The 19952-nt window shown below is 35.3% G+C and overlaps 1 protein-coding gene across 21 annotated transcripts in view; it reads left to right on the top strand.

Annotated features, from left to right (window-relative positions):
• THOC2 (THO complex subunit 2) overlaps positions 1-19952 on the top strand; it is a 103964-nt gene that overhangs the window by 54744 nt on the left and 29268 nt on the right. For 14 of the 21 annotated variants that reach the window (XR_011536232.1, XR_011536234.1, XR_011536231.1 and 11 more), the window contains 8 exons: positions 9699-9740; positions 10180-10310; positions 10410-10511; positions 13858-13954; positions 14517-14610; positions 15022-15102; positions 16933-17029; positions 19104-19221. Coding sequence is in view for 17 of the 21 variants with exons in the window: in XM_070606106.1 (XP_070462207.1) it covers positions 9699-9740; positions 10180-10310; positions 10410-10511; positions 13858-13954; positions 14517-14610; positions 15022-15102; positions 16933-17029; positions 19104-19221 (762 nt within the window). In the remaining 4 variants the exon portion in view is untranslated. The remainder of the gene's footprint in view (positions 1-9698; positions 9741-10179; positions 10311-10409; positions 10512-13857; positions 13955-14516; positions 14611-15021; positions 15103-16932; positions 17030-19103; positions 19222-19952) is intronic. The other 7 variants (XM_070606108.1, XM_070606101.1, XM_070606107.1 and 4 more) reach the window with 1 other exon arrangement.

Below are 19952 nucleotides of genomic sequence, written 5' to 3'. Positions count from 1 at the left end.
TTAGCTCATGGACAGTCTTCCTCAGCAAAAAGAGGAGGATTCGCAGTAGTTAGCTCAGGGCTAATCGTCCTCAAAAAAAAAAAGTACAGTAAAAATATGGTATGAAAGAAAAAAATGGTACACCTGTATAGGGCACTTAGCAGGAAAGGGGCCTGCAGGACCAGAAGTTGTGCTGGGTGAGTGAGTTAGTGGTGAGTGAATGTGGAGGCCCAGGACATTACTGGACACTACTGTAGACTTTATAAACACTGTACTCTTAGGCTACATTAAATTTATAAAACAATATTTTTCCTTCTTCAATAATAAATTAACCTTATCTTACTGTAACTTTTTTTAGCTTACTGTAACTTTATAAAGCTTACTTTATAAACTTTGAATTTTTTTAACTTTTTGACTCTTGTAATAGCACTTAGCTTAAAACAAACACATTGTACAGCTATACAAAAATAGTTTCTTTATATCCTTATTCTATAAGCTTGTTTCTATTTTTAAAATTTATTTTTTTTTGCTTTTTAAACTTTTTTGTTAAAAACTAAGACTCAAACACACACCTTAGCCTAGGGCTACACAGGATTGGGATCATCAATATCACTGTCTTCCACCTCCACCTCTTATCTCACTGGAAGGTCTTATGGGACCACCATCATGAATTCGGTCCATCATTGACTGAAACGTTGTTATGTGGCACATAAACTGTACATATAATTTATTATATAACATATATAAAAAGGAATGATAACACGTTTTATTGTCTTTATCCTTTTAGTTTGAAAAGGATGAGTTGTGTTAACTAGTACCTGTTCAAAGAAGAGAAGGATTCTCTTTCCCAGTGCATCATATTGGAAAGCGTGTGAAGTCAATTTGTCCCATTACTGGTGGTGATAACATTGATCACTTGGTTAAGGGGATGGCTGCCACGTTTCTGCACTGTTCAGTTACTCTTTTTCTCTTTGTTTTTAATATGTGTCTTGTGGGGAGATACTTTGAGACAATGTAAAAAGCCTCTTTCTCATCTCACTTTCACCCACTAATGCTGTTCTTTCTTATTGAAAATCTTAATGTTCAGATCTCTTGTCTGAAATTCTTTCTTTGGCTACAAGTATCATAAACTTGTAAGTAGGAGACCAAACATCCCACTTGTGGAAGTCCTATACGTAGACATATGCATAAACATATACAATATTGTTACCAAGATACACAGGTACTAGAACTGTCACCTTTCCGCTTCGTCACCTCCACTGCAGCCATCCTATACCTCCATTCTATCACAGTTGTGCCTGGGCCTGACCCTAACGCCAGTCTCTATTTTTGCAGAGGTAGAAGGGCAGAAGGGAAGACAAAAATGTTTATTTTGATCACAGCGTGAGAAGAAATCTGTCTTCTCTCATTGTTAAGGTTGTGGTAGAAAAAGTGAATCTTTCCAATAATCTGAGTTAGAATTTTGGTTCATTTTTTACCCATAAAAATATTTCACCATAACAAATCATTTGTTAAGTGTTTTTAGGTTTAAAAGGCTTTTGTTGCCTAGCTAGGAATTTAACCAGGGTTTTATAAGATTGCTTCTAAAGGAGGAATGTGACCCTAGTTCCAAGTAATGTATTTACAATTAAACTTCTTTAACAAATCTCTCATTTCTAAGCTTGGGGTTGCTTCTGTATATAAATTATAAATATTTTAAAATATACTTACTTAACAGAATAGTTTTCCAGCCTATACTTATTTGTAATCATTTGTCTGTCTGATTGTATGTGTGTATATGTATTTCTTAAATTTGAGGTGTACGGCGTATAGGACTATCTAGTACAGTGATTCTGAAACTTTAGCGTGTATTACAGTCCCATGGAGATCTTTTTAAAACACAGATTATTGGACCCTATCCTCACAGCTTCTGATTCAGTAGGTCTGAGGTGGGACCTGAGAATTTGCATTTCTGACAAATTTCCAGGTGATGCTGATGCTGCTGGTCCAAAGACCAAACTTTGAGAACTGTTGTTTTAGTATATTAACCAATTTTGGTCTTTATTTCAGGCTTAAAAGAGGGAGTGGCTCTTTTGAATATTTGTATATGAATGAACACATTTTGCTATCTTTAAAAGTTTTTTAAATTGTAGAGCACAGCTTTAACATGTTCACCTGACATACTTAAATGCTTTTTCTACCACCAACACACTTAAAGATGAATTCTTTGGTGCTTTTTTGCATCCAGCTGGTGTTAATGGATTAAGTTGTTTACAATAGTGATAGATAACACTGAGCTGTCACTCTGTGCCAGGCCCTATTCTAAGTACTTTATGAGAATCAGCTCGTTTAATCTTTACCAAACCCTTTGTGCTCCAGGTTAAGCAACTTGTCCCAGGTCACACACCTAATATGGGACAGAGCTGCGATTTCAGTCCAGGCAATCTGGCTTCAGAGGCCAAACTCAAAATCACCATGCTCTACTGCTTATACAAATGTAGTGTGTCTGAAATTGAGGAAACGATAGGTTATGTAAATTTTACAGTTCTTTGCTGTTTTATATCTGTGTTAGTGGTGTTTTCTTATTTTGTTTATCTCTGCAATCTCCATTTTAATCTCATTCTATGTATCTCATCTCCAAGCTTTTCTTGTTTTATTGAGTTCATTCTTAATACCTTTTCTATGACTATATGCAGATACTTGTGGAGAATCTGCCTTTGTCCTTTGTGTTCTGCTTTCTTCCAGACTAAGTTTGTCTTTTATATGCTAGGTCTTTTTTGGCTGTTTATGTTTCCATCGTAGCCACGGCACTTTTTTTCATCTTAATATGGACAGCTCTGTTCAGATCTTTCTGATACAGTGTGAGTGAGTCCTCATACCCTTCCCCCGTATTTATGACCAGTCCTCCTCCCCTCAAGCTACAGTTTGAGTTTTGGGTTCTCTTTTCAATCTTCTCTGGAGTCTAGGATGGGGGAGGGAATGAAGCTTGGGGAGGCTGAGTATAGCCCTCATTTAGAGGACCTCTTTTGAGATCCTGTTAGCTATGCTATACTAGGCACGCCCAACCAAGCGGGTATCCAGCTCCCTTGCGCTTTGATTCCTTCACCCATCTAAGCGCTGTTCCTTTGAAAGGCAGCAAGCTGTGGCAGCTGGTTCTCCCTTAGCCAGAGTCCTGCTGGCTTTCTCCTCACAAGGATTTTTCCTCAGGCTGTTTACTTACCTTGCAGGCCATGTTGCCTAAAGGATTTTGTTGACTTACCTTCCTTGCTCAGTACTACTACTGCGGATTGGGTTAAGGGCAGGATCCATACCACACAGTCCGTCATACCAGAATTGTGTGTGTGTGTGTATCCCCTTGAAGTCTTGAAGTTAATAACATAGTTTCCTCTTTTCTTGTTGATGGTGAATTTGGGGCATTAAAAAAAAGACAACAACAAGACATACTTCTGTTCATTGCATTAGGGATTGGGGGAGAGAAAGTCTGTTTTTATGCTTCACTTTGTCATCTTAATTCACTTGTCTGGCTAGTGTCTATGGCTGTTTCTTATATTGGCCTTGGATAAAGGTCAGAGTGCTCTAAATTGATTCACAGATAAAGCTTAGAGAAACCTTAGATAGAGGGTCAGAGTATCCCTTAGACTCGGCAGTAGATATCAGGAATAGTTGTGGTAGTGATATTGTAGTAATGTAGAAGAATGTCCTTATTCTTAGGCGATACATACTGAATTATTTTGAGATGAAGTGTCGTATCTGAAGTTTTTTTGCTCAGTCAAAAAAAAGCAAAATGTTAATTGTACCTACAAAGTAGTTATATAGCTATTTATGGGTATTATTCTATCCATTTAACTTTTATGTAAACTTGAAATTTTTCATAATAAAAATTAGGGTTACAAGAGAGAGAATGTACTGTAGACCATTCATTCCAAAACTCTAGTTTATGAACCAGCTACTTTAGAATTTTGGCTTGATATTTACTATTTTTTGTTTTTTCATCAGCTGTTAGGGGAGGGAGAGTCTGTGATCTTGCTTTGCTCTTTCTTTTCAACTTGTGAAGATCTACCCTGGTTGTGTAGGTTAGGCCTCAAAATTAATACTCCTTTTGGATGAAGGTGTGGAGTTCAAGTACAGTGGAATTACACCATACCTGTGCTTAATTTATGTGAATGTAGCCAGACTTATTCCATCAAAATACTCAGTATATATGCCCAAGAGTAAGGGTGAAATTGGAGAAATTTTTTCTTTTCATTTGGTTCAGTTTCTCAAGTCTCTTAGAGAGTATCTCACCACATTGTATGAGTTTAGTTTTTAAACTAATGTGTTTTCATATGACGTGGCCTCTAAATTGAAGCCAGTCACTTCATCTGATGTTCACATGAATTCATGTTCACTTAACAGTGATTTCTTCTAACACTAGAGGGGGAAAAACACAGTCTCGTGTGGGACTTAAATGAAAGCTAATGTGTCTGTATACTTTATAGATCATTTAAGGGATTTTTTAAGTGTAATTATGAGTATACAGTCTTGTGTTGCTTGAAGACTGGGACATATTCTGAGAAATGCATCATTAGGCTACTTTGTCATTGTGCGAACTACATAGACCTAGATGGTACAGCCTACTACACATATAGGCTATCTGATACTAATCATGTGGGGCCACCATCATATATGCAGTCTGTTGTTGACTGAAACATTATTACGCAGTGCATGACTGTATGTAATTTTCATTTTATGCATTGACTTTAGAACCTAACTTGCCCACAGAGAGTCTTCATTTAAGGCTGTCCCACAAACAAAGTAACTAAAGCATTAGAAATTGATTGTTAGGTTAACTGGTTCATCAGGATGAGCTGCAGCTACTTGCTAGTTATGTGACCTTAAGCTGGTCACTTTTCTAAGCCACAGATGGGTGGTAATAATATTTACCTAATCTGGTTCCTGGGGTTACCATGAGGATTAGATGAGATATGTCTAAATGTTAATTTGATAGTAACATTAATTAGGTATTCAGTTTTAGAGAGTTAAAAAAAAGGTGTCATGAATTCTTCATATCATAGTTATCACTTTACTGTTGTAAGTTATCACTACACTAGCTTTTGACAATTTATTTTAAAGTATTAATATACTTTAAGCTATTTATGCCACTTTAAAGTAGCACTTAATTTCCCCCAAGAGTAGATTTGATTTTATAGGAATGCCTTTGGCTTCTTTACATTGTCGTGATAATCAGATGTGGTTTTTCCCCCTCTCCTTGTTGAAATTTATGTTATAAATTGGTAACAAACACATGGAAGGAAATTTTTATCAAATTAAGGAAATTTTTATTGCTGGGGTTTTGTGAGTGAACTAGTCAAGGGTAGTTATGGATGTGTCTGTTTCTGTTTTTGAGCAGAAACAAATTTTGTAAGAATATTTTTAAGGCAAAACCTTGCATTACAATTCTTCTTGTCCAAAGAGACTCTGGCTCTGCTATCCTTGGCACCATTTGTTAAGCTCCCCTATGTACTTTTGCTATTTTATAAGTCTTATACAAAGCAAATGAGGAACTCGAGAGTTGGAGACCACATTTAATCTATAACACCCTTACTATTTAATGAGCCTGAGCAGGGAAGAACTGTTAGGATGTTTATATTTGCACTTGTATTGTCACCTAAAATAATTGGTTTGACCTAAGGTCACTTTAGCTATTACTGAATATCTCCATGTGACAATTCTAATCAAGGTGTAGAATCATAGTTAATGTAATAAATTACAAATAGGATCTTAATTTTTTCCCATTAGCTATGCTTTTTGCCTAAGAGCGGTATATAAACATACAAGGATAGGCAGATACTAAGTCTACTAATAAGCAAAGTAGACTCTGTACAAACAGTGTAATGTTTAAAAATACATTTTATACAAGAAAGGAAAATAGAATTTGTGGTGTGGACCAAATGCACACTGTAAACAATTGATTCAACCCCCGTGCCTCCTCTCAAAGACTTTTCTGAAATTGAACCTCAGTGTTCAGTTTCAAAAAAAAAAAATTGAAGCACGTGAAAGAGAGGTAACATTTAAAAATATTTGTGAAAATGCTCACCTCTTGGAGGTTTTTACATTTGTCTGTGTAGGGCATAGCAGATGCTATCAGATCCTACCCATATTCCTTTGACTCTTATGCCAGGTTCTTAGCGTTTTGGTGTGCCAGCCCAATTTTCAACTGCTGGCGCCTGTATCTCTTTGTCTCAGGGCTTTTCTGGCTCTGGGAGCCTACAGAGGTAGTGCAGGGATTGGTAGCCTAAAACTGCTGGGGAACTGACTCACCTCACCCCCTCTCCCCAGCTTTCAACCAATGGAACGACAGGAGATGCTGTAGAACTATGTTGCCCTCAGATGGGATAACCCTGAGATGTATTTCTACACAGACCCTCAGAGTCCCCAGTGGGACATAGGAATAATTTCCTACTAGTTCCTAGAATTACTTCCTAAATAATAGGAATGCACTTTAATAGGGTCTGCTTCTGGGGAAATCTAAACTAAAACATAGGGGCATATTACTTTAAACAGATTCCGTATGAGAACCTTAATTTCCCTTAACGATAGATAGATTCGATTGATTCGCAGGGCAGTTTTTTGTTTTACAAAAGACTTCTGTTGTGAACTGCTTTTATAAAGAGAATTCGTTTAAATAAATCACATATTCATATTCATTAAGTGCTCTGAAAATACCTGTTTTTACACATAGCTTGTTAGAACCATGCTTGTGTAAAACAAAGCACACTTTCATATCATAACCAGTGTTTTAACCAAAGTAATTACTTTTGGGTGGTGAATTTTATGAAACTGAGTATAGCTATTTAGCAGTTTGTTTTGTTTGCTATATTTTAATATTTAAACCCCTCCCACAAGTTGTTTACTGCAGTTTGAACGCTACCCACATGGTAGGTAGGGAGACCATGTACTTCATTGTCTAAACCAGGACTCTTGAGGTTGAAAGATTGTGCTGTTATTTACACTGAAATAAAAAACAAGAACCAGCACATATGGTTATCCTGTTGTGTAGGTGACCATATTATTAGGTCTTTGGCGTCTTGGTACAGATTTGTATTGACTAAAAGTGGAATGTGGTGGAAGATAGTACTTTTCACTTAGTATCTCCTCCTGTGTTTTCATAAATGATGTAGTATCAACATTACTGGTTATTTCTAAGTGTTTTATAAAGTCTTAAGAGTTTCTGATTGAAAGATAAAAAACAAGGCTTTGAACCAAAACATTGAAAGCCTGTTCAGTTATGTTTTCTCCAGGCTTGGTAAACTCACGTTCCTGTAAATTTTAATCTATAGGTTCTATTTTCCTGTTTCTAAGTTATTTTGATGGGTCTTATTTGGATCCTTTCTAGCAAAAAGATTTTCTTCATAGAGTAGTTTTAATACATAAATGTGAAGTTCTTAGCCTAGTACTTGGCACATAGTGAGTACTCAATAAATGGTAGTTAATAAGAATGAGAAAAATAAGGACGGTGAAAATAGTGCCATAATCTAAGTAAGATGTTGCTTCAGGTTTCAGTTTAGTCACAAATCTTAGGTACTTTTCATTTTCTTTCTTTTCTGAGATAAAATATAGCCTAAAGTAGCATTTGAAATGTTCATGGATTAGAGGTACTAAAAATAAGGACATTAGTAATAAAAAAAAAGTAATTTATCTAGTTATATCTGCAACTTTTCCCAACCTTTTTTCCTGAACTCTCCAAAGGCCCCCTCTTGCTGGATCTACATTCTTTTTGTGCCCAGTACTGTTGCAGCCCCTTCAGCTGCTCCATCTTTGTAGGGCTAGGTCAGAAACTGCTCGGAGCCATTTATAACTGATAGTCTATCTGGGCATTATTGTGAGTGCTCAGTTTTATTCAAACTTAAAACTTCAGTTCCTAGCAGTACATTGGTAAGCATAATTTTGATCTTCAACAGATCCTCAAAGACAGGGAACTTGTCTTTATCAGATAGAACTCTGTCCTGTTCATCTTTGAGTTCCCAGTGCTTGGCACATAGTAAATGAATGATTGAATGGATGTCTTTTGCTCCTTCCCCTCCTGGCTTCCTCCCATTTCCTCCTAGCCTTCCATTCATTAAAACTTTTAGTATTGCATTGTGGGAATGGAGAGTTTTATATTTATTCTGAATTAAAACAAATTAAGTTAAAAAGAAAGCATCAGGGGAGTAGAATTTGTCTTTATTTTCTTACCAAACAAAATTACTTTTACATGCATGTAACTCTTGATTCATTTTTTGTTTATCTTTGTTATAATTAGCCTTTGATAAACACATTTCTTAGTGCTCTTCTAGATGGTTTCATTGTGCATTCCGTATTTCTTTTTTTCAAAATTTCCTGCTTATGAAATCTAGAGAATTGACATACAAACATTAGAAATTCATATAAGTGTCTAGTAAGGGAATTAGGAAAGCTTAGTGACTAAGAAAATGTTTTATTTCTATGGAGAAAACTATGCGTAGCTTTATTAGGTTTGTTAGAATCATAGTATACCAGGAAGGGAGCAGCTTAACTGCCTTTATCCCCAACATAATATACTATGAACCTAGTTCTTCCGATTATGACACACCCTTATTTTTGCCTCTCAGTGTACACCCAATATGACAGAAGCATTACCTCCCCACCAACCAAACAAAAGCAGCTATCTAGTTTTTCTGCCACACCACTCCTTCATAACTTGACTCCTAATTTGCTGACTAGAATATATGTTGACTTAATAATTGTTTCTGTGAAAGGGAACTGTATCTTTTTAGCCTGCCAATTAAAAAAAAAAGGTGATTATGGAAACATGGCAATCCCTGAGTTAGTCTGATGTGAAAATGTTGCACAGAAGTTAGACTTCCCTGTAGTAACTAACACTACATTACTCAAGCATGAAAAACATACATGCACAAACTACCCTTATCTGTCAAGAAAATAAGAAGCTTGTTAGCTGCATATTAGCTTTTTCCTTTCCCTTACTTGCTGTTGAGCTAAATCCTTCCCAGAAATTCAGATTGTCCTTGAGTATCAGTACTTCAGTTGTCATTTTGGCCTTTGCATACACCCACCAAACCTCCACCTGCCTATATACACACAAGTATTACTCACTAATTCATTTTGAATTAATAGACAGTATTGTCAAACATGGCGCTTCAGCGGCCCACCTGCAAATCGTTGATATAATAATGACCCAGGTTTTCTCATTCACTCTGTCCAAGTTAGGAAGTGGTTTTGTCTTTGCCAGCAGTGTTGTTAGTACTTTGGGCTTATTTCTCAGTGAGGGCTTAAGTAGTGGTGAATTAATACATAGCTTTAAATTTCTTTGGGTTTAATTTTTTTCATTGTTGCTTTAGTGTTAGATTTTATTGATTCTGTAGGGGGAAGAACATCTGGATGGGAAAATGCATTATAACTAAATTGTACTGGCTACCATTTTTAATACTTAGATCAGTTTTAGGATGCTTTGGTTTGTGATGATTAGATTGACGAAAGAATTGGCTTAAAATTGACATTTAAAATTCATGAATGTCGTGAATGATTTGGAGGATAGAAATATAGATGAAATTTAAAAATGTTAATTGGTAATACTGCCTGTATTTAAAATCTACATGTGTGAAAAAGTAAGGAAATAATTCACAACCATGTGCAAGTTAATTTTTTTTTCAAATTAGAAACTAAATTGTAACAGCATAATCTTAACCTTTTTGCATTTTATTTATAGTTTTTTTTAATTTTAGTTTCAGTCTGATGGAAGCAAACAAGAAGATAAAGAGAAAACGGTAAGAGACTAGAAAAATTGAATGTGTCTAATGTTTGTCTGGGTACACCGTACTGCAGATTTTACCGTGAACAAGCTTTAATACCCTTGTGAATAATTATTTTATACTCTACATGCTGAATATAGCTTTTGGCATATGATACAAAGTTATCTTTTCAGATTGACAACCTCCTGTTTTGGGGGATTACCATGTTGAGAAAGGAGGAGGGATAATAAAAGTCCCTCATTCTCTTGCTACCCCTTTCCTTCCCTCACCTTGTTTGCTTTCTTAGATGGAGAAGCACAAATAACCACTGTGAAGAGGACAGTGATAGTGTAAGGAATTAGATGTGGTGTGTTATGAGATCAAGGAATGGCAGTGTTTCCAAGGCTGACAAATTTATTTTGAGAGGATTCATATGGACCTCTTACTGAAATAATTTTTCCTTCTTTCTTCTTAGGAAGTTATCCTTAGCTGTTTGCTTAGCATTACTGACCAGGTACTACTTCCATCTCTTTCTTTGATGGACTGCAATGCTTGTATGTCTGAGGAACTGTGGGGAATGTTTAAAACATTTCCATATCAGCATAGGTAAATATATAATATGTTTGTATTTTTAACTACTATTCTAGTGCATTAACTTCTAAGTGTATGATTTTTCCTAATTCTTCATCTCGTCATTTTTTTAAGATATCGTCTGTATGGCCAGTGGAAGAATGAAACCTATAACAGTCACCCACTTTTAGTAAAAGTTAAAGCTCAAACAATAGACAGAGCTAAATATATCATGAAGTAAGTTTTAATTTATTTTTCTTCATACTAATCTAAAGTATACCTGGACCTAATTTACTTTCTTTCAGCCAGCTTATGTCTGAACCTCAATTTTGAGGAAGCCCACCATTTGCTAATGGCATAGCTGATTATATACTGCAGATAGAATGACTTAATTTTTGTGGTTTTTAGCTCATTTTGACTACCAAGTTAGTTTTTGTTGTTGTCATGTTTGCATAGGTATGAAATCTAATGAAAATTCTCTTTAATGCATCATATTATAGAATGAGTTTTTGTTTAAAGGACAGTCTACTGTGGCCTCCGCCCAATTTGCATAATACATTTAATGGCTTATACAACGTAGTCAAAGTTTAGGAATTTACTCTGTTGAAAGTTATAATAAAGATTTTTTTCTTTTCGGAAGATCTAATGGAATTATGCAGAACTATCTCCATAGGGAGTCAACTTATGAAAAATTTCTATTTTTTCATTTGTGTGCTTTATTTTCATGTCATTAAAAACGTAAAAGTGATATTATTCTACTTCCTGGTAAAATGTTTGAAGTTAAATTATGAAAATTGTGTACTTCAGATTAGTATTGGTTTAGATACTAAATACACTGCTGTATTCAGCAAGGCTATTTATTGTAATTGCTTTTACATTCGTGCAGTGGCAGGGTTATTATAATTAAAAGTAGTGCATTCTCTCATTTAAACAGATGTAACAGTATGCAGTGATACTGTCTTTGCTCAGTGATATTGTCCCTGGTCACAGTCTACCAGGGAAACAGGTGTGTGCACAATCACAGTCTGGTTTAATAGGTGCTGTCATACAGTCTGAATAAAGTTCTATGGGAGGGTTAGAGAAGAAAGTGAATTATTTCACCCCTTGGAAGTTGGGGAAGGCATGAAAGGAGATGATATTAGAACTGGTCCTTTTGAAAGAGTTCCAGTCTCAAGAATTCCCCAAGTAGAGTTTCTGGCTTAAAAGCAGCTAATATTTATGGAGCCGTTACCATGTGTGCTGGGCACTGAACTAAGTGCTTTATGTGAGTTATTTAACAATATATTTAATAATACGTTAAATATTATTAAATCTCTTGAATCTGTCTCTTCCACTCTCTACCACCACTAACTTAGTTCTTTTATCTGAATGCGTTATAGTGCCTTGTATTATTCTCTTTCTTCAAAATCCTTTGGTGCCCATTGCCTGCAGGTTATATGTCAACTTTTATGGCATGGTGATGTAAGAGACCCTCCATGATCTGTCCCTCCCTATTTTCAGCCTCATTTCCTGCCAGTTCTACCTCTAGCTGTACTGAGCCCACTTATATTTCCCTGAATGTACTATGGTCTCCTTTTCCTTTGCATATATTTTTTGTTTCTTCTGTTCATACAGGTATTCCCTTACCTCGTTTTTCTCTCTCCATCTGGTGACCTCATACTCGGTGGGTGGGCTCCAGTGTCACCTCTGTGAAGCCTTCCATAATGCCACCAAGCACGTCCATCCTTCTTTATTTATGCCACCACTGTCCCATATGCATGTAATGCTATCATACCTCTTAGATACATTGCTATGATTATTTTTCTTTTTTTAATTATCTAACTTTTTGATAGTTTATACATTCACATGGTTTAAATTTCAGTAAATATGAAAAGGTAGACAGTAAAAATCTCTCACTGAGTCCTCCCAAGGAAAGAAATGCCACTGTTTAGTTTCTTATTTATCCTTCTAGCTAGATATTTTTATGTATACATGAGTACAAATATATTAGTCCCCCTTTTTGTACTATTGATAGCATATAATAAGAACTGTTCTGTAGTTTGTTCTATTTGTTTAAGAATATAAAGTTTAAAGAATAGTTTTCAATCTATCTCCCCAGCTGAACTGAGCTTGAGAGCAGGCCTTGTATTCCTAGTCATAGCACTTTGCCTGTCATAGAAGACATTAATATGAATGAATGAATAAATTAATAAAAATATTTATCGCAGAAGACTGTGCAGAACTTTTAATGTACTTGGATTTTTGTTATATTTCTAAACTGTAACTATTTTACCAGGCTTAAACAATATGATTTTGGTATTGCTTGAACTCTTTACATTGAGAATGGAATGCATTAATTTATTACTTGCACAATTTCGCAGGTTTTGATTACTGTTTAAAACATGAATTTGCTGTTGGACATCCAGTAATTGATTCCACAAATGTTCATTGATTGTGTTCCGTGTGCCAGACACCATGGTAGCTTGAGGGGAAGACATAATCAAGAAAGTATTTCTTTTATTTTTGTTTGTTTTTCCCTCCAGGGTAGTGGAGGCAGAAGGGAATGGGATAAAAAGTATAGGGAAGAAAGGTTAGCTTTGGCAAGTAGGAGAGCCACCTGAAATAGTAGGGTTAGAAGTAAGGACAGGTGGTGGTAAGTTTGAAGGTGGAACAGAGTCTAGCCAAAGTTTAAAACTGATGGGTTTTCTGTGGAAAGAAAAAAGAAACTGGGCCATGGAGAGTGGGAAAGGGAAGCAGCTGATGATGAAATAATTTTGATTGATGGGTCAGTTTTGTCATAAGAAGCTTCTTAAGATCATTATATCAAGTTTGTTACTTCCAGAATGGTCACATTCCTTGAACTATCTACTGAATTCATTATTTGCTTCATTATATTTTCATTCCAGAAAGCTTCCTGTCACTTGAAAGCATTTCAGATTTCTAGATTTATTATGTAATAATCTCACCAGAAGAGTTAAAAATGCTGTTTGATAATTGTTTGAGCTGTAAGCATTTCATAGGTATAAATTTCCAGAATGTTAGTAAAAGAATACTCAGCAGAGGAGGAATTAAAGAAGAAGGAAAGGAGTAGAATTGACTTTTCAAAAATTGTTTACTTTGAATATGAAAACCAGAGAACTTCCTGTATCAAGGAGTGCAACATTAGCTATTACTCTGTTAGGGTCACTGAGACAGATGGCATAGACATTTCATTGCATTACACCAAATTTGTTATCTTAATCCCTAAACTGATAAATGAGCCTTTCTAAATCTAAAATAATTATGATTCTCTATAATATGTACTTGTAGAGTACATTGAGTTTTAATGCTTATTAGACTATTACTATAAAATGGAAATGTGTATATTATAAATGTTAAGCATTAATACAAAATGTTAATACCCTCTGGGAGAATGCCTAATCAAAATAGCCCAAGTCCTGCATGAAGTATGTGATAAATGTCATTATTTACATGGATCCATTTTGGATATTTGGGAAAGAATTGTCGTCCTCCGCCCCCCCCCGCCCCCATGATGTAACAAAGCTATCAACATTACAAGGGAAATGACTTAAGATGATCCTGCTACTTTTTTCTCCCCTTGTAGACGTCTAACCAAGGAAAATGTGAAGCCTTCTGGAAGACAAATTGGGAAGTTGAGCCACAGCAATCCAACCATTTTGTTTGATTATGTATGTTTTGAGGTTAATATTATTTTAAGGGATTTTTCTTTTTGTTGTCTTTAAGTCAGCACAGATAGAAATGGAATGATGTAGTTTTAAAAATGTTTGGCAGTTTTAGGGAAAAAATCTTTAGCAAATTAAATATTGTATGGTTATGCTAAAAATGTAGTATACAATATATTTAACACATTGATCTACTTTTCTAGTAGTATATAACGATGCTACTGTTATAAACTCGAGCATTATCTTGTTTAACACATTTTGATTTATAGCATCATTAATAAAAAGGTGCATTATTTGTTGATTTTAGTTGTTATAAACACTTGAATAGCACTTCATTCTGATTTAGATGTAACACTTTCATATTTAGAAAGAGATTTCTAAAACACATTTGACATGAGACTAGCCTCTATATTTCTGAAATTCACGTTTAGATGCCCTGGAATTATTTACTAATTGGAAAATGTAGCCTAAGAAAATATTTTCTAAGGAAAAATTAAAAGTACAGCCATTATTTAGTTAGCACAGTAGAAGTTCTCTTTCGATTACTTAATTCCATCTTTTCTTTGTTGCTATCTTCCAGATATTGTCACAAATACAGAAGTATGATAACTTAATAACACCTGTAGTAGATTCATTGAAATACCTCACTTCATTGAATTATGATGTCTTGGCCTGTATCCTTTCAAGTGAAGTAAAATATAGGTTTCACATTTCATAGATCTTAATGATGAATGTTTTATTTTTATTCTAAGTTCCTTTAGTAACCATCTGAGGTTGATTCAGTTGGCTGATCTGAAGGTTGGCCAATTAGGAGTTTGTGTGCATGTCTGTGTTGTATACAGGGAGAGACAATGTTAAGTTTAATAAATGTCTTGATATAAGTAGAATCTATCTTGCTTGCTGAAAGATGGAAAAGAAGGTAAAGAAGAAAATTTTGTACTACAGTGAGTGTGGTTTTCAATAATTCATAGTAACTTGAAGCTGACAATTTTATTTCTTTCCAAGATGTGAAATTTTTTTGTTGTTGTTTGAAGGGTCTTTGTTAGAGATGTGGTGACTGAAAATTTTTTCTTAATGTATGAAAGATTGTATCATTGAAGCTTTAGCTAATCCAGAAAAGGAGAGAATGAAACATGATGACACAACCATCTCAAGCTGGCTTCAGAGTAAGTATTTTTATTTTCCTAAGGGTGGAATTTCCATCTGTTGTAACAGTCATGCTATGTATTCTATTACCTATGCTAAGAGCTTGTTTGTCACGAGCTCTTGAGAGCATCTAGCCAGTCAGCTTGTTCTGTGGAGTGTCCAAGTCCTTGGCTTTGTAAGGAGGTTCATATAATACTTATTCATTTTCCAACTCAAGAGGCCAGTATTGGCTATGATAGAATTTGGGCAAACATTACTGGGGAGATGAAAATTCCTTTCTATATTATTATTTTAGAGGCATAATCTCTCATCTTTTTATCCTGAGGTTGCAGTCATCTTTTTTTTTTTTTTTGAGGAAGATTAGCCCTGAGCTAACATCTGCCACTAATCCTCTTTTTTGCTGAGGAAGTCTGACCCTGAGCTAACATCTGTGCCCATCTTCCTCCACTTTATATGTGGGACGCCTACCATAGCATGGCTTGCCAAGCAGTGCCGTGTCCGCACCCAGGATCTGAACTGGCGAATCCTGGGCTGCTGAAGTGGAACGTGCGTACTTAACCACTGTGCCACCAGGCTGGCCCCATGCAGTCATCTTAAAAGAACAAAAACTTGGTTATTTAACAAAAAACCTGATCCTTGGGTTTTTTTTTTTTTTTTAAATTTCTTGTACCTTTGATTTCTAGCAGCTGGTTCCCCCTGTTTTTTTCAACCTATCATGTCTGATAGCTGAATCTTGAAGTAGCTCCCTATTGCCCTTTAAAGTCTGAAATCTGTAATAAGTCATACAAATAAGTTCTTTTGGAATCAGGGCCTTAGTCACTGTACTAGCCTCATCTTTCACCTCTCCCCAGTATTCTAGGTTCCGTTAATACCGAATTTCTTGGACTTTTCGTGGCCCTTTTGCACATGTTATTTTCTCTATTTGGAATACCCTTCTGTGCCCACTCATCTTCTCCACCACATCTTCTACTTACTCATTAGATTTCAGCCTAGAGGTCGGTTTCTTCGGAAAGCTTGACCTGTTAACACTCCCACCCAAAAAGTCAGAATTAGATGCCCTTCTTGTGTACTCCCATGGAACCTTTTATTCATCATAGAATTATTTCAGTTTACTTTTCTAAATCCCTCACTAAACTGTAAGCGTCTTGAGGCAGGACCTGTGTTTTGTCCATTATCCTTTAGGTGCTCAGCAAATAATTGTTGAAAAGGTACAGATCACTTGACTTTACTAGGATCTCCTCTTTACTGGGTTTTCTCCCTACTTATGTGATGAAGACTGTTGGTTAAAATTGGTCTTTTCTCTGCTTCTTGGTCTGGCAATGCTTTACCTGTTCCTTGCCTCTCCACAACTAGTAGCATGTTCCTAGATAAAAAGAAATTTTTTCATGACCGAGACATTTGAGGGGCAGGTGTTTTGTCTATCATTCAAGTTTACAGAGTGATCCGCAAGATTTTATGGCCTAATTAATGTCACAGGCTCTGGAATCAGGCCGTGTAGGTTTGAGTCACTGCTCTAACTCATAACAACTAGGTGACCATGAGCAAGTTACATGATATATCTGTTCCAAATTTTCCCCACCGATAGGTTTATACCAACCTGAGATAATTATTACGAAGATTAAATGAGATAATTAATGTAAAGTGCTTAGTACAATGTTTGGTATAGGTATGCTCAATAAATATTAGCTATTATTAAGTATAAAACTCTATTCAATGGCATCAGCAATACAATTATTTCTACCTCATTTTATTTTAGAAATTGAGTTAGTTGAAGAAATGACACTAAATATTGTACTTTTTGTTTTAGGAACCGTTTTTAAAAAGCCCTATTCTTTTTTTCTTTCATATAGGTCTGGCTAGTTTCTGTGGTGCAGTTTTTCGTAAATATCCAATTGATCTTGCTGGTCTTCTTCAATATGTGGCTAATCAGCTAAAGGCAGGCAAAAGGTATTCATAGTAAATTACATGTAAATAAAATTCAATAATTAGAGTACTTCTGGTGATATTGGGATGTTGAGATTGCTGTTTATCCTGAAAAAACTATCTGTTGGTTGTAGGCTTAAGTAGAATAGATGCTCACTTATTTATTTGGAGTTCTTTCATTAAAAGAAATTTTAATTTAATACATAAACACTTTTTTGCAGGAAGAAATGTAATATTTGGCTATATATGTAGCTTGTTAAAAACACTAACTCATTTTGACTAGATGTTAGGCTTTTGAGTAAATGGTTAATAAGGTATATTATAAATCCTCTTATGACAAAACATATTGCACTGTTGATTATGCTACTGGACAATAATTGGCCTTAACATTGAGCATTTGGTAGGAACATGTTTGAGGGTGTATAGAGTATCTTTAAAACACAATTATTTTTTGAATTTGAACTTTAGAGATACATAAAGCTTACTTGCCTTTTGGGCAGTGTCTTCTTTTCTTTATAAATACGGAGTTTTATTATTCTGGACCAGTATCAGTGCTTAGAGTTTGAATTAATATGTATCTTAAATCTTATCAGCAGCCGACTGACTAGAATCAAATAACTGGAAAATGTTTTCAAGAGCTTTCTGGTAGAAAGCAAGCAAAAATCTGTAAAGCTCTCTGATGTTCCAAGCAGGTATTACCTAAGTAATTATTGACAGATTATTATTTTAGTTTAGGGGAAAATTTTAAAAAAGTAATATTTAGATTCAAGATTTTATCAGCATATCACTTATACTATGCTTACCTATCCACCATCCTATATACATTTTACTCTTCTGTGTCTCTAGGCCAGGAGAACATAACGTTATTTTTAAATCTGTATCTCAGTTTTCTGTACTATGAATATAGTTTTTGTGACCATCTAATTAAAAGATAGTTTGTAGAAAAAATAAAATATTCCATTGGTACTTGTTGCATACTAATTTGCATGAGGGCCCTCGTGTTTTCAGGAACTATGTTTAGGGAAGCTGAGGCAAGTTGAGAGAGTAAGCACTCAAGAATCTTAGAAAATTGTTCCTTTGTCAACTTGTGTCTTGGGTATGTCTAGCTTTACCTTTAGAAGAACATCTGTATTTGTTTTGTAGGAAAGAATATTTTCACATTATCTTCATTACTTAGCTAATTAAAGATGATCTTGGAATCATATTGTATTATTTCCATTGGCAGTCCTAAATTTTGAGAATTAAAATGCATAACTGTTGGCACAGTAATATGCTTAAGGCTGGCCACTAAGCTATCATCTTTGGCTCAAATACCGCAACTCGGAACTTCCGTTTCCTTCTTTTTGTTTCCTTTCTCCTCTTCCTACCTTCCTTCCTCTATTCCTTCCAAGTGTGTGTGATTGTTTAGAGAAATGGCCTGTATCATCAAAAATGTACATTGGCAATCCTGTACTGGAGGATAAAAAAATGCTATGAAGGACATTATTGGGTCAGCTGATAAAAATGAAATATGAACTGTAGATTCAACTGATAAAATTAAATATGAAATGTAGATTAAAGTATCGTATCAGTGTTAGATTTACTAAAGTTGATAACAATGCTGTGGTTATGTAAGTGAATAGCTATATTCTTAGGAAATACATTCTTAGGAATTTTAGGAGTAAAATGTACCCCTAAAATGATGTTATTTACTAAATAAATTGCTCTCAAGTGGTTCAAAAAACTGTGTGTGTGAAGAGAGGGAGGGAGGGAGAGAAATCACAAATGATAGAGTGAACAGGAGTAAAAATGTTAATAAATAGGTGAAGTTGGGATAAAGGGTAAATGAGTGTGCTTTTTACTGTTTTTATCTTTGCATCGTATCTGTAAGTTTGAAATTATTTCCAAGTAAAAAGTTAAAATAAACATGTTACATGCCCCGAATATTTTTCAGTATAGTTCTAGGAATGCAGTTTTTCCTTAAAAACCACTTCAGCCCCTTCCCCCCAATATTTATATGCAAGTAATTTAGGGATTCTCAGTATATTTGTTACAATATATTGTCACTTTTATGTTTGAAGTTTCAACTATAGACTGTTTCCTTATTTTTTCTAAATAGTTTTGACCTGCTTATATTGAAAGAAGTGGTACAAAAAATGGCAGGAATAGAAATTACAGAGGAAATGACAATGGAACAACTAGAGGCCATGACTGGTGGAGAGCAACTAAAAGCTGAGGTGAGAGTTGCTATTTTTGTTTATTGACTTTTTAAATTCAAAGTGTATGCATGCTCATAGTAAAGAATCCAAACAATGCATAACGAGTAGATAAAGCCAAATGTCAAAACCATACATACCCTACGCTCACAACCACGCCCACCTCTCTTTTAAAAATTGAGGTATACTGGTTATTTTAACCTTTTTAAAAAGTTGAAACAAAGTATAAAAAGATAGGAAGTAATACATCTGTAAGGGAAATAAATATCAAATCTTCTGTGATCCTTGGTATCCTAACTGGTATAATCCTTTAGGGGCTGGCCCAGTGGTGCAGCGGTTAAGTTCGCAGGTTCCGCTTCTCGGCGGCCTGGGGTTCACCGGTTTGGATCCCGGGTGCGGACATGGCACCGCTTGGCAAGCCATGCTGTGGTAGGCGTCCCACATATAAAGTAGACGAAGATGGGCATGGATGTTAGCTCAGGGCCAGGCTTCCTCAGCAAAAAGAGGAGGACTGGCAGTAGTTAGCTCAGGGCTAATCTTCCTCAAAAAAAGAAAAAAGAATAATCCTTTATAAGGGATTGCAAGGTAGAAAATGGAAAATATGTAGACATTTAAAGACAATTGACAGTTATCTGTAAGCCAGTGACTAATCAGTAATAGTGTCACTAAAATGAGTTTGTGAAGAAAGAGAAGGAATGTAGAGTGTATGAGTTTTTTATTTTCAGGATTATAACTGAGCTTTTGCTGTGTCT

The sequence above is a fragment of the Equus przewalskii genome, chromosome X (assembly GCF_037783145.1).
Source record: "Equus przewalskii isolate Varuska chromosome X, EquPr2, whole genome shotgun sequence".
NCBI lineage: Eukaryota > Metazoa > Chordata > Mammalia > Perissodactyla > Equidae > Equus > Equus przewalskii.
Note: the sequence above shows the minus strand (reverse complement) of the source record. Positions and strands in the feature narration are given on the sequence as shown.